This window comes from Zootermopsis nevadensis, unplaced genomic scaffold (assembly GCF_977971745.1).
Source record: "Zootermopsis nevadensis isolate Lab colony 2312 unplaced genomic scaffold, Znev_1.0 Znev_ptg000023l, whole genome shotgun sequence".
NCBI lineage: Eukaryota > Metazoa > Arthropoda > Insecta > Blattodea > Termopsidae > Zootermopsis > Zootermopsis nevadensis.
In genome coordinates this window covers 5,934,913-5,951,991 of record NW_028259155.1, presented here as the reverse complement: position 1 = coordinate 5,951,991, position 17,079 = coordinate 5,934,913, and the positions used below count along the sequence as shown (strand labels likewise).

The window sequence follows — 17,079 nt, the reverse complement described above, 5'->3', positions numbered from 1 at the left end:
CAAGGATCTCTGAAATATTGGTAAAATTCTACGAGACTACACGGTGCTACAACCCAGAAGACAGGTATAAAAATGTAAATTAGATTTAGTGAGAGAACAAGAAGTTAAATGGGATAAGGGTGGCATTAAACCATGCCAGTAAGGGTCTGGAGATTTGATTAAGGGAAGCATATTCAGGCTTTAAAATTCACATCAATTTGTATAGTAAAAAAATATATCTTGTTTTCCAATTATGTTTAAATATGCCGGGTCTATGTGCTACATTAAATCTTATTACATTCTTAATAAAGTAAAATTAGGGAATGATTTTAGGCTTTATATGTTGCTTTGTCAGACTTTTTTTAAAAAAAATTGTTTTCTTAAATGCTACTTTACATATTTTGCCACCTTTGCTGATAGGTAATTTAATAGTAACCCAGAAACAGTGAAATGTTGGACACAAATTAGCAAAATTACATGAGATTTACAGCTACACTGTGATAATTACAAAATCTTTGAGGTGTCCATGTTTTATGTTCCAATTATATTGAATCTGGAATGTTTACAGGTTCATATAATCACAGTCAGTTCTGTTTTTGTGATGTGGAAAAAGACAGCATTAAACATCAATTAAAAAAGACACGCCTGCAAAGAACAATTTCCTGGTCAGAGTCAGTGAAACATTACCAGTTATTTCTCTCATTTGTGGGGTGAACCCATTAGTCAGTGATTTTGGGAGATATTCTCAGTGAAAAAATAAATGAGGGAGTAAAACATTAAAGTGTGGAATTTTCAAAGGTGCAAAGTTTAAAGATCTTGAGGAAGTGTTAGTTATTGTAACAGATGAAGCAAATGTGAAAAATGGAACTAATGACGTTATTAAGGAACAGTGTTACGTACTTAATACAGCTGATGTGCATGACAAATTTTGTGCACAAACATTGATTTTTATTTTGCTCCAGAGATCTTGTAGTAAAGATAATTATTGTAGAGGCCAAGCGCAAAGGACTGATTTTGGTCGTATGAGATGGACCTGTCTGAAGCACGCGCTAGAGGGGTGTCAGCTTCAGTTGGTTTGTAGCTCTATCTGTGTTTAAATCAGTGCGTCACTGCAGCTGAGGCTGTGCGACCCCCACTACTACTGAATTCCCCTCTCTTGACTTACACATCGCGCATTTAGGTGCCAACACTACTCGCACGACCTATTTCAGATGGTACTATTGCATATGTTGTGTTCAGACACATCCATTGTAGTTTTGACGCTTTTTACCCTCAAGGTCCTAATTAAAGTATTTCTCATATCATGTGGCACTTTAAAACACTAACAAATAAAAACACACCCAAAAATAAAATTCAGTTAACCACCATTCTTGGTTTAATACCAGTATTAGTGGTGGACAATGTGGCACTCTGACAGGATTAGACTATACAAGAATGATGCAAAAGTGGACATTTAACTTGGTTTTTGTTAATGAAAAGTATATGCATAACAAGATTTCCGTCAATAAGAAACCTGAAAATTCTGTTAGATATATTTAAAATAATTTTTTATGCAAATACTAAAGTTCCTGTAGATCAAATGCCAGCTTAGACAGATAGAATTCATGTTCTGTCAATATATTAGTGTCATGATTTGTCTGGACAAGTCTTGAAGACATACCAGACACAGAGTGGCTATGTTGATGAGTACATTGATTGGATGCCTGATGAAAAAACTTCCTCGATAGAGTTAATAACTGATTTGTGTTCTATAACTAACTAAGTAGCTGGCTTAGGGAACACAAAGGTTCATCACCATATTAACCAAAGCCATCCACTGGTCCCTGCCTGGGCCAACAAAGTCCAATCGCCTTCAACTCCTATCTCCCACAGATCCTGTCTGAAATTATCCTCCCACCTATGTCTAGGTCTCCCCAGTGGTCTCTTCCCTTCAGGCTTCCCAACCAATACCCAGTGCACACCTCTTGTCCCATCCATGCGCGCTACATGCCCAGCCCATCTCATTCTTCTCGACTTAATCACCCTGACAATATTGGGGGGAGGAGTACAGATTTTTAAGCTCATCATTATGCAGTTTTCTCCATGCCCCATCGCCTTCTCTCCTAGGCCCAAATATCCTCCTCAACACCCGATTCTCAAACACCTGCAATCTGTGTTCCTCCCTCAGAGTGACACACCGTGTTTGACGCCCATAATGTTTAAAACCTGGTGCGTGATTTTATTATAGCAGACATTTCTGTATGTTTTATTGTGTAAATCAAGGTTTGTGTATAAATAACCTATTTATAGTGTTAAGAAAACATTTGTTTATTTAACTAGTGAAATATAGCATGCCTGGAATGCATTTCTTTGTTGTTATTCCCCACTCTCAGCATTCATACTGGGTTAACTGTGGAACCAGTTCAACACAGGAAGTAGCCAGGCTCCACTTTATATCATCAGCCAACTCACAAGTATGAGCTTCTACTTATATAATATTTATGACTGCTTATTTTTGTCTAATTGCTGTATAATTTTCACATGCTTCTTGTATAGGATAGATCCATACCAAGATATCTTATTATTTGCACTGATGTTCTAAATCTGCCCACATACTGGCAGTATCTGTGTGAATATTTTCAGTCAAATCTTAAGCGAGCGTCTTGAAATAAGATGATGATCTATGTAAGCTTATTCATCATGAATCAGGCATTTTATTAATGACCATTTTGATGTAATAACTACAACACGGAATGTAAAATAAAATAATAACACTTGGAGAACGGAAATTTGCTCGAAAGATTGCTGTCTTCTGGGTTGTTGCACCGTGTAGTCTGGTAGATATTTACCGATGTTTCAGAGGTCCTTGCTGCCTCCATAATCAGGGTGATCATTGCCCTGATGATGGAGGCTGCAAGTACCTCTGAAACGTCGGTAAACACCAACCAGACTACACAGCGCAACGACACAGAAGACAGCCATCTTCAGACTCACAGTCGTGAAAACCTCAAATCCTAAACAGAAATTTGTTGTGTGTCCCATTGACACATTCTTACTTAAATATCGGATTTTATTTAAATTGTGGCTGCTGCCGATGCTTATACAGTAGATTCCAGTTAATTGGGCCACCGGTTAAACGGGACAGCCGTTTATTTGGGACAAATCTTAAAGAATAAACCTTTTTAACTCTTTACATGAAACTTCGCATAATTGGGGCAGCCGCTTAGTTGGGCCAAAGTGTTTTAGTCTCCATGTGTCCCGATTAACCGGAATCCACTGTGTTTACATGTGCATTCTGCTTTCTCATAATGAGACGATCTGTAGTAATGAAACTTCTATTATTTGTTTCATAATGTGATTGCTTTGCCAGATTAAACCTCTTTGGTAAAAATTAACTAGTTCATTAATAAAAATGATGTGATATTGGTTATGTTTGTATGTGTCTGCTTGCTTGCACTCTCTTTTTTCACCACGTTGCTGTCATTTGTTGTGTCGCTTGTACATTAGAGTCGGTTGCTTCACATTCTGATTAACTGGTGAGAACTGATGCCTTGTGAAGTTACAGAAGAAAACAAATTTGAAGTTTTTTTCTTGAAAGCTCACTGTTTTTTTAGTTTTAAATGTGATTGGAGTGAAAGTTAATGTTAGGAGTATCTTATAATTGTAATTCTACAAGAATCTGTTTTTGTACTTATTTATAAAAAGGGTGATGAAAGAGTTAATAGTAGTTTTGAAGAATTCTATTTACTTCATTTGGAATTTTTTCCAATATTATTCTGGCTGTATTGATTCTATATACAGATTAAATTGTTATGGAATTTTAGTCTGAGTTCAGTTGTAATAAATCAACTATGGTATTCAGATCTTCGTATTTTGTCAGTTACTCGAGAAAGAAATGATTATGCAGTGATGCAGAATACAGGCTATTTGTAGAAATAAGTATAAATTCGAAAGTAGTGTGGAAGATTCTCTCACTGACTTCAGTCCCCATTCCCCCCAAAATATAATAATTATATTAATTAAAATGTGTTTGAGTGTATTGCATAATACAGTTTAATATACATATATATTTAATGTATTATTTATTACCTGGTCAACCAATCCATTCGACCATCTTTCTTCCCACTGTAGTGAGGGCTGGGGTCATCCACTTTCCACCAACCCTACATACAAAGACAGATGTGTTATGTTTTCCACCTCAAAGGGGATGTGACACTATGCTACCGCGTTATTTTGAAGGCTGTGGCCTGCAGTAGTTGCAGGTAACAGCAAAGGGTTGATGAAAAACTGTTTCCCCCTTCCACTTGAAATTTGGGGGCAAGTGATCAGATTATGTAGGATTTGAGGTTTTCACGGCGGTGAGTCTCAAGATGGCTGTCTTCTGGGTTACTGCGCTGTATAGTCTGGTAGAAGTTTACTCATCGCCCTGATGATAGAGGCAGGAAGGACCTCTGAAACGTCGGTAAACTTCTACCAGACTACGCGGCGCAACAATCCAGAAGACAGCCATCTTCTGATCAGATTATGTTTTCATCTGACATGAAGTTGCTTAGCGATTTACAAAATCTAGAGTCCTAGGATTGCACAATATATTCAGTACTTTAACTTCTAGACTCTTAAATTAATACACTATATTAAACGGAACAAAGAAATCTTGTTACCTAGAGAAAGGAATAATATAAATTCTGAGTCTGTGCATGCCGCACCAAAACTGTCCATGGACCATTGTGATCTGCAGGCTAAACTTTGCATGGCCCTGTCTTAAAGGTTGTTTTTAATTGTTTATAGTGTTTTTCAAGTTTTAACTAAAACCATTCTGCATGAAACGTGTTACAGGATTACATTTTATGTTATAAAATGGTTATAAATAATTGAAATGTTGATGACTGACTTCTGGGTTGTAATGCCATGTACTCTGGTAGAAGTTTACCAACGTTTCTGAGGTCCTTGCTGCCTCCATCATCAGGACAATAAGTCACTCATGTAGACTTCATGGCGCTACAACCCAGAAGACAGCCATCTTCGTACTCACCGCCATGAGAACGTCACATCCAACTGATGTTATTCAGTGGTGTTTTGAATAAGCGATATGGCTATTTGTGAATTAAATTAGATAAATTTTTATAGTCTGTGAATGTAATTCACATTATGATTACAGCAGTTTCTGGAAGCTAGTGGTATATTAAACAAAGACCATTTTTAAAGTTGTAGTATTTTGAGCAGCATTTCCTTATCATAATCTTATAACCTGCATTTCTCTGAGCCCTTTGTACCACTTTTTAAATTTTTACAGGTGGTTCATGAGTTATCCTGTTCTTCAAATCATAATTTGTGTGCTTTGTACAGTTATTTGGTTTTGTTTATGTGTGTATGTATGTATTTTGTTTTCAGAGTTTGGATGGCACAAATGCTTTTCTTGGACAAAGGAAGTTGGTAAGTGACTGTTTATTTAAAAAGTATGTCAAGGTTTTCTAATAAAATCGTGTGTACCATGTTACAGAAAAACAATATTGAAACAGTAAATCTTCCAAATTTTTCTTTTTCGTGTTTTAAATATAATTGAAGGGGGGAACTTTTTGTGTTTAAGAAAATAGATTGCAAGCATGAGGATCTAAATTTGGTATAGAAAAAGTATGTTTATATTTAAATTTCTTGTTTCTGAGTGGGAACAAAATGGAAACATTTTACAGTGGAAGGTAAGGTGGGTGGAACATGTAGTAAGCATGGAAAAAAATTAGAAGTGCATGTGTTATGTTGGTCAGTGAACATAAGGGAAAATATAACTTGGAAAACCAAGGCATTGATAGAATAATGTGAATCTGCAACAATTTTTAGGAGAGAAAACACTTCTGTTATAAAAAAATAGTTGTATTTATCATTATTAATATTATCATCGACATTCATATTATTATTATGTATGATGTGACTGCTTCTTTAGCTTCACATCTGCCTGACGTGTTTCACTGGTATAAGTATAATTCACAAATTCTTAAATATTTTAGCTACAGTAGTATTTTTCGTTTAGCGAACTGCAGCAACAAAATCAAGAAATGTTTAACTGCAAGTTTTACTTTAAGGAATAGCTGAAATTGTAACAGATGTTTCATTGTTGGCACAAAGTATGAGATCATGAAGCCTTTTATTTGTCTCAACTTACATATTATAGAGGAGCACAGAACAAAAGGTTGATGCATCGCTGTCCACTGTTCGGCAGAGAATTTTTACAGTAGTTGGGCAAGTCCATTAGACGTAAACAGCAATGGGATGGTAGGGGTTGGGATGGGGTAGCATACTTCCTGTATCATGGAAATATTCATCAGATGAGATAGTGTCAATTTCTTTGATATAGGAGAATCAGGAAATGTTTCCCTGAACTCATTCGGGGAAGTTCAGTAAGAATGAAATGCCAGATACTATGTAGTCTTGTTTGACAGTGAAGATGAGTTGCATTTGTGAAAGAAACATCCTTGTTGTTCAGCTGTTTTGAAGACAACTGACGGACTATTGTACATTTTACAGTGTGACATGACATAAGCGGGCTCTTGTATAGTCGAAGGTATATTATATGTTCATTACTCAAATCAAATTATATTTAATTGCGGCCTTCTGTAAATATTTTAATATGGGTTGCATGACTTTTCAATCAAAATTTCTGTTGATTATGAATTAGTATGGTGTGGAAACAGAAGATTTTATTGGAAAACATGACGCAGTAAATGTCTCATCTTTGATGCATGATATTTCAAGAATAGGAAAGTTGGAGACAGTCAAGAATTTTATTACATCTTAAAAACAGTGTAATTTTCTTCATTAATTTAACACAATGGAACTGTTGTTGTTTCTGTTCCTTTATAATTTGCACAGAGAATAAAATATCTAGGTATGAGCTCAACAATTACATTTTATTCATATGAATTTTTAAAACCAGGTATTTAATAGGCTTACTTGGTTTAGAAGCATGTAGTTTGTAACTGTGGACATGGGAGGAAATGCATTCTTATTTTTAAAGTTTATACCCAGAGAAATTTACTGATTTCTAATTTTAAACTTTCCAGCTATTTTGAAATATTGGTTTGGGTTTACTTTCACTTTTACAGTTTAACACAGTCCACGCTGTATCAACTTGTGGAAAGGATCAGTTAAATTCTAATTGGTGGAATGCCATTACAATTTGTGTAATTGAGTCTCATTTTCTCAAGGTCTTGGATCATTAACTTGAAGAGTGTAATGCAAGGTCATTTATGACGCTGCTATGTCAAGAAGCTTAGAATAAACGTCTGTTATAATGTAGACCTATTTGGAATATATATGCCTTATGAAATGGCATATGAGCCATACTTGGAGAGCATTTTGGTTTCATTGTTTGATTATTTTGTTTTCTGTTGTTGTTATTAACAGAGCTTGGTTGTTATTCTTCATACAACAAGTTCTTATTGTATATGATGTGAAAGTATATATTCTATTTAAATATCTATAAAGTGCTAAAATTTTATAGCTGTAAATTTGAAGCTTGTGCCCGTTGAGATTGTAGTGGGAGTTAGTTATACGCATGCTACACTTGGAATTATCATGCTGTAGGAATCAGAACGCTCATCCTCTGTCATGTTCAGAATATGACACTGTTTGGCACATCCGCAAGTTCTTGAAATTCACAGTAGATGGCATTCTTCAGTTGCCTCCAGAGGTAGCGAGCAGTGTCACATACTGAAATATTTTGAGAGTTAATAAATTTGGTATTTGTAATTCAATATAAGAGGACTCAAAGGGCAGGTGTCGGCTCAGTAACAATGAATTTGAAGACATTTGTTGTAGTTTGATGCCTCAACAGCCTTACAGAACATGACCTGCAGAATTGCTTTCAACATTGACAGCATCGTATGCAGCAGTGTGTCAACTTAGAAGGGAACTATTTTGAAGGCGATTGTAGTTGATTTTCTGAATTTGTTAAATAAAAAGAGTTACAGGCACAGTCTCGTTTTTTTTGTGGCAGACCTTGTATAATTGAAAGGTAGCCTGTATGTAGTTGTGTTTAAACATATTGTAAAATTTGCTGTCTCAGGGAACTCGTTGCATTACACTACACTCTTACTGAATAGTACACATTTTTAGCTTTGTTTCTTTTATTTTCTGGTTTGTCTGTTTAATACAAGTTCCATTTTAGATGGATTTTACTGTGGCGATCACATCACAAGGAAAATATTGAAAATGGTATTTAAATAGAAAACCTTATGCAAGATATTATGTGCCATAATTTAATTATGAGTACTAAAATGTACAATGTAAACAATCAAAAGTGTTCTTTAAACGGAGATGATCAAAACTGAATTAAAGGGACATTTTGTTTTCTTCTGAAGATGTCTGTAATCTGATCTCGAGAACAGAGAGTTAAATGTAATATAAAATTACCTTTGATAAAATGGGGGGGGGGATGATAACAATAGACAATAGGCTGTTTGAATTTTTTCTGCTCATAAATATGCATTTTGTACAGTGATTTTGAGGTGTTTGAAAAAATGTTGTGACGTGGGAGGAATCTAAACTCGGCACTTGGACAAAACGGTGCAGAATACTCTAGTGGACTGTTGATAGAAGTTAGGACAGAAACAGAGAGAATAAAATAAGGAGAACACTAAAGAAATTGAAAATGTGTCCTGCTCAGTGAAATATAAGTTCTTGTGTGTCTGTTGTGCATTATATTTTGTTTAGAAATAAGTATCCATGTTTAACAGAATCCTGTCTGCAATAGAAACTTGTTAAGTCTATTGGTATTGAATTGTAACCAGGTTATTTTTGTATGGTTGTCTATACTTATGGTAAGAATTGTCTGAATCTTTAATTTTACTCCTCATTAAACAGCTTTGATCCAGGTTCAGCGATTAGAACTTTCACAAACTTTGAGAGCATGTTCTTTGTTTTAGGATTCAAAGACTTCTGGAGCCTTGAAGAAGTCTAGTCGCTACAGAAGCCGTTCCTTGTCTGCATCCTCGACTGATTCGTATAGTTCAGGTGTCTGTCGTCATGACCATTTATAAAAAAGTTGTCACGTAAGAAGGTGTAACAATCTGGAAACATGTCAGTCTCCAACTACTTTGTGGGTTCGAAACAAAAATTTAACACCTTAATTATTGTAACAAAGTTGGGTTAAGATGTTTGCTGCCACGTCAACCAAGTGCATGACTAATTCCAGGAGCTGATATATCTTTAGTCTACCAGATATTATATGTAAAGTAACTTTAAAAATACCCTGTGGCATTTGTGTGCATCATCAATAAATTAAGGAATTTTCTGGGCACTGAGGACATTAGACAATAGAATCTTGTAAGATTTGAAGCTTTCACGGCGGTGAATCTGAAGATGGCTGTCTTCTGGGTTGTTGCGCGGTATAGTCTCATTGCCGTGATGATGGATGCAGCAAGGACCTGTGAAATGTCGGTAAACTTCTACCAGACTACATGGTGCAACAACCCAGAAGACAGCCATCTTCAAATAAAATCTTTCCATTGGTCATTTTTCGTAGCGTAATTTGCATTGTTTCTTGTCATTTTCCATTTTTTCAAACCCAGCCAGCAGATGATTGTTGCGTAGGTGACTTGAGTTTAATTGTTGTAGTGCATGATGACAAGTTCTGAAAGACCTCGGCCAGGATAACTGGTCTCTGGGCTGAGATTCGAACCTGGATCTCCTGAATACAAATCATGACAGCTAATTACTCAACTGCGATGTTGAGTAAGATTTATCATTTGAAATATGTGTATTCCTATTTCCTTTCATCAGTAACTTGTTTTCCTATTATAAAAATAGTACAATATGAAGGCATTTAATCTTGCTTATGAACACCTGATATATTTGTATTGTTGTATTCCTTTTGCCTTTTTTACTGTTTGACCTCGGTTCTTAGTTGTGTCAACTGTAACATCTTCAGATGCAGGCATGATGAAGGAAGCATGTTTTGTCCCTTCTCCTTGTGCCGCACCATTTTAATATTGAAACATTCACCCTTTGAAAGTTTTGATTAGAAACTTATGTGGTGTTTCCGTTGTGGTGAACATGTAGTGTTGGTACACAGCAGTAACTCTAGATAATAAATTTCATAAAAGTTACCTAAGTAGACTGAGTGTCCAACATTTAGCTTTCTATCCATCAACTTCAGAACAATATTAGTAGCGTGTTTGTTATCACCTAAATTATCTATGTTCCCTGTGTAGACAGTTGGGTTCTGTCAGCATATATGACTGTATTCTATATTTGTGCCTCTTATATTTGATATACCGTTTGAAAATTAGTTATTTCCCCAGATTATTGATTTGGGAAATAATATATCCTTTCCAAGGTAGTAAACCTTATCAGTGGTTTTGTTGAACAGGTCTACATACATACATCTTTATTACATTCCATGGATCCATAAGTTAGTCAGATGACAATAGGATAATAATACAATACATGTTATACAAATACAAGTCATACTATTATATAAATGTCACAAAAATACAAACAAAGGGTTCACATGAAGTAGAGATAAGTTACAAATAAATCCACCCGTTATATACAATAGATAAATTACGACTTGTAAACATTAGAAATTCATCGACAGAGTAAGAAGACCTTCTGGGATTAGTACCTGAGATCATAACCAGGTTTAATAAAGAGGCTTTATCTTCACTAATTGATCATGAGGATTGGTTTTCTCAGTTTTTGCAAGGCATTGTCGAATGAGGAGAATGCGATTTTTACTCATATGTGAAGGAAGACACTGCATATTGACCAGCAGACTAACACATTTTGATTGTATCTGTATGAAATACAAGTCCTGAATACTTTAATTTCTGCTACAGTGGCATCTTTGCAGTCATTTATTCTTGATTGCCCCTCAAGTCCAGAAGGAAATATTTTTTTCGGCAAAGTATTAGTCTCTCTTACCAACAGTTTGTAGATTGTTTTGTTGGCAAATATGATAAAAATGTATTGAGTCATTATCAGGAATAATTCGGTCTTTAGTCCTTGTACACCAGTAAATTAGACTTTCATGGTGTAGGATCCATCTGACAGAATATGGTTTGAGTAGCAGAAATAATTACACTTGTAGAAGTCACCTTATAGGGTGTTGAGGATATTTAAGCCTAGGAGAGAAGACGATGGGTTCTGGAGAAAACTACATAATGATGAACTTAACAATTTATACTCCTCCCCCAGTATTGTCAGGGTGATTCAAGTCAAGAAGAATGCGATGGGAGGGGCATGTAGCGCACATGAATGGGACAAGAGGTGTGCACCAGGTATTGGTTGGGAAGCCTGAGGGCAAGAGACCGCTGGGGAGACCTAGACATAGATGGGAGGGTAATGTCAGGAGGGATCTGTGGGAGATAGGAGTTGAACACGACTCGATTTTGTTGGCTCAGGACGAGGTTCGGTGGAGGGCATTGGTTAGTTCGGTTATGAACCTTCGGGTTCAGTAAGCCATCTACTTAGTTAGCTAAAGTCACCTTTCATTTTCAGATTCAGTGTTGCTGTCGCTTTCACTGGAATTTCTGAGTTTGCTTTCAATATTATATAATACTGTTTTGTATAGATTTAAAATTACATGGTCCTTGCAAATTTTTATTGGGGCATGGGGTAGTTTTAGTTATAAACGACCTGGAGTATAGTTATGAGAATTGTCAGTTTTATCTCCAGTGATTTGTGCAATTAAGAAATTGCCACATTTAACCAAACCAAACTTTTGCACAAATAATTTTAGCTTCAATTTGACTGCCACTGTATTAAGAGGGAATTAAATCGTACTTCTGGCCAGTTCTGACGGACAAAGACCCAGAGACTGTGATGATATGGATATTTGGCTTCGGCACCTGGAGCGGCAGCGAACATGTTAACATGAGCATGATCTTACAATTTAACTACATTTTACTTCTGTGTTTACATATTGCACATTTTAAAATCTTTTAGCTTTTGAATAACTTTTCATTTGTGAGAAAACTTAAATATGTTTTCTCACATTGTGGGAAGAACATAGAATGAAAATATTTGTCGATATGATGAATGTTCGAGGCTATCTGTTGTGGTCGCTGGGCAATATTTTGAACAAATGAGGAGAGTCATTTTTCATGTTATATATGTCACTGGATGGATCAATTGATAAAGTGAATTTTTAGAATTGATGGACTCTCTTTCTCAAAATTTAGTTATATCATAGAAATATTTATTAAAGGTTGTGTGAGCCATCAGTTTCTACAGATGTATGAAACATATTTTACTGTCATTAATATTTGACAATAATTAATTTTTGTAGTAGATAAGTAATGTTTTCCATGGCTGCATAGGACCTCATTACTTGAACTTCAGAGCAAAAGCATATATAAATATTGTTTGTAAAATGTTTTTATTACATTGTGTATTTGTAACTTAACCTAAAATTGCACTAGAGACATCAGGGCTATTGTATGTGTTATGACAATGGATTGTGGTATTTTGGATTATGACACCAAGTAGTCTTGTAGGTAGATACTAATGTTTTGGAGGAACTTAACAGTTGGAGGTGGTAAATATCTTCAAAACATTCATTAATCTTGGCATCTTTAAGAATTGAGACTGGGGGGAAAGGAGGTTAGTGTACTCTACATATGCTCTGCTGAGTACTGGTGTTCAAATTATCATTTCTCTAGTATAGGCACGATACGAGCAGCGTGCTTGTGTAACACTGAAACAAAAACTGCCACACAAAATTTTATTTGTTCACTGCCTGCTTTGCTGTCCCATTTCATAAAACATTTTGTAATGAGCTGAATCAAAATCGCTGTTATGGATTGCAGACGCCAGGTATAGTGATGTGGACAGTAACCATTTAAAGGACAATATGGTGTACCCAAAAGACTATAATCCAAAAGAAAATATTTATCTCTATCAAAATTCCTTTATGTCATTGATGTTTTCAGCTTCTTATACTGGTAGCAGCTCAGATGAGGAGGATGTCTCACCAAGAGAACGGATTCAGAAGAATACATTGGGATTTTCAGATTTCTGTGTGAGAAATATCAGTCAACATGCATTTGGTAGGAGAGAAATTGAAATTGCAGAACAAGGCAGGTTCTACTCATTGACATCTTCATCACATTTATTGGCCACTGTCACATTGCGTTAACACACACACACAGCATTAATATACTCTTATGATGACAATATAACAGCTTCTGTGGATTAACTGATTTGCTCTTTAATTATATTTCGATAAGATTTCTTAGAGACCGTTTTCAGTAATGCAATGACAGCTTTGCTGATCTTGCTATGAAGGAAGTTTATTTTGTAATTTACCTGTTGAAGTAAAAGTTGCTTATGTTTCTGTGTTAAGCATCAAAATTATAAGAAATTTTCTACTTCTTCCTACAGTTTTTTTCTCCCCTAATTCAAAGATATGTTTGTTGGTGATGAGGTGTGATACCATAATTTTGTTTTTCATAAGTTTTCTGTCTTAAAGTGTTTGTGTGTGTGTTTGTTTGTTTCTTTGTTTGTAAGAAATGTTGCATGTAGTAAGGCACAAGAGCTGTAAAGAAATAAAAAGTAAATCATTAAATTTTACATAATAACCATTATGACATTATGCACAGGTTATCATTTAGCCAAGATCGGTATGCCATGATAGAAAATTATTTGATTGCACGGTTTTGTCTCTGAAAGTCATGAAAAATTGTTCTTACTAAACAGAGATGCCGGGCATCATGGCTTTGAGAAGACGGGCCGGAGATGATAAACCACTAAAAAATGCCAAGGTCGTGGGATGCACACACATAAATGCACAAACAGCTGTAAGTTGCAAATAAAATACTTAATAATAGAATATAATCATGTTTCTATGATGCATGCTAATGATCGTCTTGCATTTCAGGTACTCATTGAAACGCTGGCAGAACTGGGAGCTCAAGTAAGATGGGCAGCATGCAATATCTACTCAACACAGGTAATTGCGTCAGAGGAACATTATTGGGAGTGTTGTGGTTGTCGGAATTTGGAGTGTACTCCCTTCTCCTTCCCATTAGCTTCAGTCTTTTAGGCATTGGAACTCATTGCTTACATCATGTGTGTGTCTGTAAGCATGGTGACCTCCTTATAAGTTATTACTGAATGTCATGGTTGAGTGGTTAATACTCCTGCTTCGTATTCGGGAGGTCCCAGTTTCAAATCTCGGCCCGGATACCGGCTGTCCTCTCTGGGGTTTTTCATGGTTTTTTTCAGTCCTTCCAAGCAAATGCTGGGATAATATCTCAAATTAGGTCACGATCACCATTTATTCTAATTCAGTATCATTCTAACATTTGATGCTATATAGTCTGAACTACTGAAAAGGCATCGTTAAATAAACCACAGTTTAATACAAGACTGTCACACATGTTATAGAAATGCCATGGCATTTTCAGTAACCATGTTTTCTTGAATCCTGTTGTGATTCTATCAAATTATGCTGCAACATATTATACGTAGTTTTTCTTTAGACACACCCATATGACCTGAAGCTGGCCCAAAAGGAATGAAAGATAGCCATAAAATATTGTAATAAAAGAAAGGAATTTTTCATCTTGGAATTTGTATAAACGTGTAATTTGAAATAGGGTGATTCTTTTCACATAATAATTAATGTAGTCTTGATTCTTATAAAGCATTTAAAAGCTTACAGATACATTATGTTTTACTGAAACATTTTGAAAAATAAATTTGTTAAAACTGTTTCTTTTCTTTTTTTTAGAAATGAATTTTTGTCAGAAAATTGACAGGCCTGTAAAACATTCTGTTGTTTGGGATACTTTCTTTCATGATACAAGTACGTGAGTGTAGAGGAATAAAAATTTAAGTCAGAAATTTCGTGGGAAAAGACCATGTTGGGTACATAGACATACCAATGAGGATAATATTAAACCAGATGTTCATAAAAATTGGGTATGGGTGTATACCCTGTATTCATCTACCTAAAAATGGGTCAGTTGGTGGATTGTTCTGAACATAGTAATGAATTGTATCAGTTTGTCAAGGGCTTTGCTCCATATAGCGAATTAGATAAAATTAAGTAGATTTTTACTACATTTTATTCTAGGAGTTCTTTGCACACACAAAAAGCTACATAATGTATTTTTAAATGTATATTTAATCACTTATTCATTAAATTAATTGCAGATTCCAGTTGTAGTTTGTCAATTTTATATTTTTTTATTTTGTACAAAAATCTGAATTATTTTACTTCCATATACAAGAAATTTAAACGCTTCTTGCAGTGTGTAAAATTCAGTGTGGTTTAGCATTCTGGCAACAGCTGACTGATGTAGTGATTTTAGCTTTTTACTAATTTGTTTTTATTTCCTATGACAGAATGAAGTAGCAGCAGCTCTTGCAGAAGCTGGTGAGTATATTCTGATATTGGATTTTAGTTTTTGTAGTTACGATGCCATGTAGTCTTTTACGTAGACGTGGTTACAAACATTTTGGTGTAACATGGTGGCAGTATGTTTTCTCCAAAGCCTTGGTAACCACTTAAAAACTACAAGACATAAACGAGAAACGCACATTCCACATTTTTACCACCATGAAAACCTCAAATATCATACGTTCTGCGCTTGTCTCCCATTTTGTTTTCTGTGTACCGAAATTATTTACAGGTGTTTTATGCTGTTCTCTCTCATTATAACATTGCTGTGACAGAGAATCGAGAGACTTGTTACTGCAGGTTAGGCAGGGGGGAAACTGGACTTAACACAAACATTAATGTATGAGGTGAAGCTTTCGCGGCGATTGAGGTTGATGGAAGATTCTCGGGCTACAAGGCGTGTCAGGTGGCCAAACGGTGAATGTACCATATCTTCTGCCAACGTTTTGAGAACAGAAATTGTTGTCGAAACGGCAAAAGATATGGTTTGTTTATTGTTCAGCCACCTGGCGCGGCTTGTAGCCTGAGAATGTTTCATCAACAAACACTGATGAGCAGGGGGAATAGAGAGGCTTAACATACGCAAGCAGGTGGAGCAGATATTGTGGGACATGTGTCATAAGGGGCACAACACAGGATGAGAAAGTTCTGATGGCCTGAGATTAAAATAAAATGGTTTTAAAGCATGTGATAATCAAAGTAGAATATGATCTTTTAATTACTGGTATATATTACTTTTTGATTACATAATTTTTTGTTTCTAATTTACATATTGTCTAAATACTGCTGTTTCTTTCAAGTTGATTGAGGCATTTAACCTTGTCTTGATTCATTGAATTGAATTCCTTTGTCATGGTATCTTGCACTTACCCAGCCTACCATGTAATGAGTTATGGAAAATGGAGTTAAGATTTAGAAGATAGCTTTTTGTATATGTGTGTGAACTAGTAAGCCATATGAGATATATTCATTTTTAATTGTAATGGTAAATTATAACATTTGTATGCAGGGTAGATATCATAGTTCAGACATTCTTTTATTTATTTAAACACATCAATTTAATTCATAGGATCTTAATATGTTGTGATTCTCTTTGATTTACTGTAGCAGTTTTGGAGTGGTGCGTCACATTCATAATTATTTACTTTTCTATCAGGCTTCTCCATATTTTCGTGGCGTGGTGAAACAGAAGAAGATTTCTGGTGGTGTATAGACAAATGTGTGAATGCAGAAAATTGGCAGCCAAACATGATTCTTGATGATGGCGGTGATACTACACACCTCATGCTGAAGAAATATCCAGCCATGTTTAAGATGATCAAAGGTACAGGCAGAAAAATGTGTTAATTGGATTGGGAGGAAAACTCAAAGATGAGAAAACAGTAATATGTTTGCTGATAACTGCAGTATTTTTAAGAGGTAGAAAATTTATTCCAGTTGGCTGTGAATTATATGTAGGGTTAATAATATTCGATAATTAAATATGTGCAGTTGAGCCATTAATACCTGATCTTAGTTTTGATGAAACTGCTATTAATAAGTTGAAAAAATATCTAAATCTATATATATTGTTCTGATTTTGTTTGATTTAATCCAAGTAGGTTGAAAAATATCTTCTGATCTCCACAAACTTGATAATATTTTAGTCCATTTATTAAGGACACCACATAAATCTTTTAAGTATGGTCTTATTTAGCCAGTCATTTGTTTTCTGTTCAGCA

The 17,079-nt window shown here is 35.2% G+C and overlaps 1 protein-coding gene across 8 annotated transcripts in view; it reads left to right on the top strand.

Annotated features, from left to right (window-relative positions):
* Nucleotides 1-17,079, top strand: part of LOC110834591 (adenosylhomocysteinase-like 1) — a 46,470-nt gene that overhangs the window by 7,427 nt on the left and 21,964 nt on the right. For 5 of the 8 annotated variants that reach the window (XM_022073912.2, XM_022073916.2, XM_022073914.2 and 2 more), the window contains exons 2-9: nucleotides 2,352-2,432; nucleotides 5,350-5,391; nucleotides 8,877-8,964; nucleotides 12,885-13,031; nucleotides 13,651-13,751; nucleotides 13,832-13,903; nucleotides 15,304-15,334; nucleotides 16,515-16,682. In XM_022073912.2, the coding sequence (XP_021929604.1) occupies nucleotides 2,352-2,432; nucleotides 5,350-5,391; nucleotides 8,877-8,964; nucleotides 12,885-13,031; nucleotides 13,651-13,751; nucleotides 13,832-13,903; nucleotides 15,304-15,334; nucleotides 16,515-16,682 (730 nt within the window). Of the gene's footprint in view, nucleotides 1-2,351; nucleotides 2,433-5,349; nucleotides 5,392-8,876; nucleotides 9,054-12,884; nucleotides 13,032-13,650; nucleotides 13,752-13,831; nucleotides 13,904-15,303; nucleotides 15,335-16,514; nucleotides 16,683-17,079 lie in introns of those variants that run through there. The other 3 variants (XM_022073917.2, XM_087354434.1, XM_022073919.2) reach the window with 2 other exon arrangements.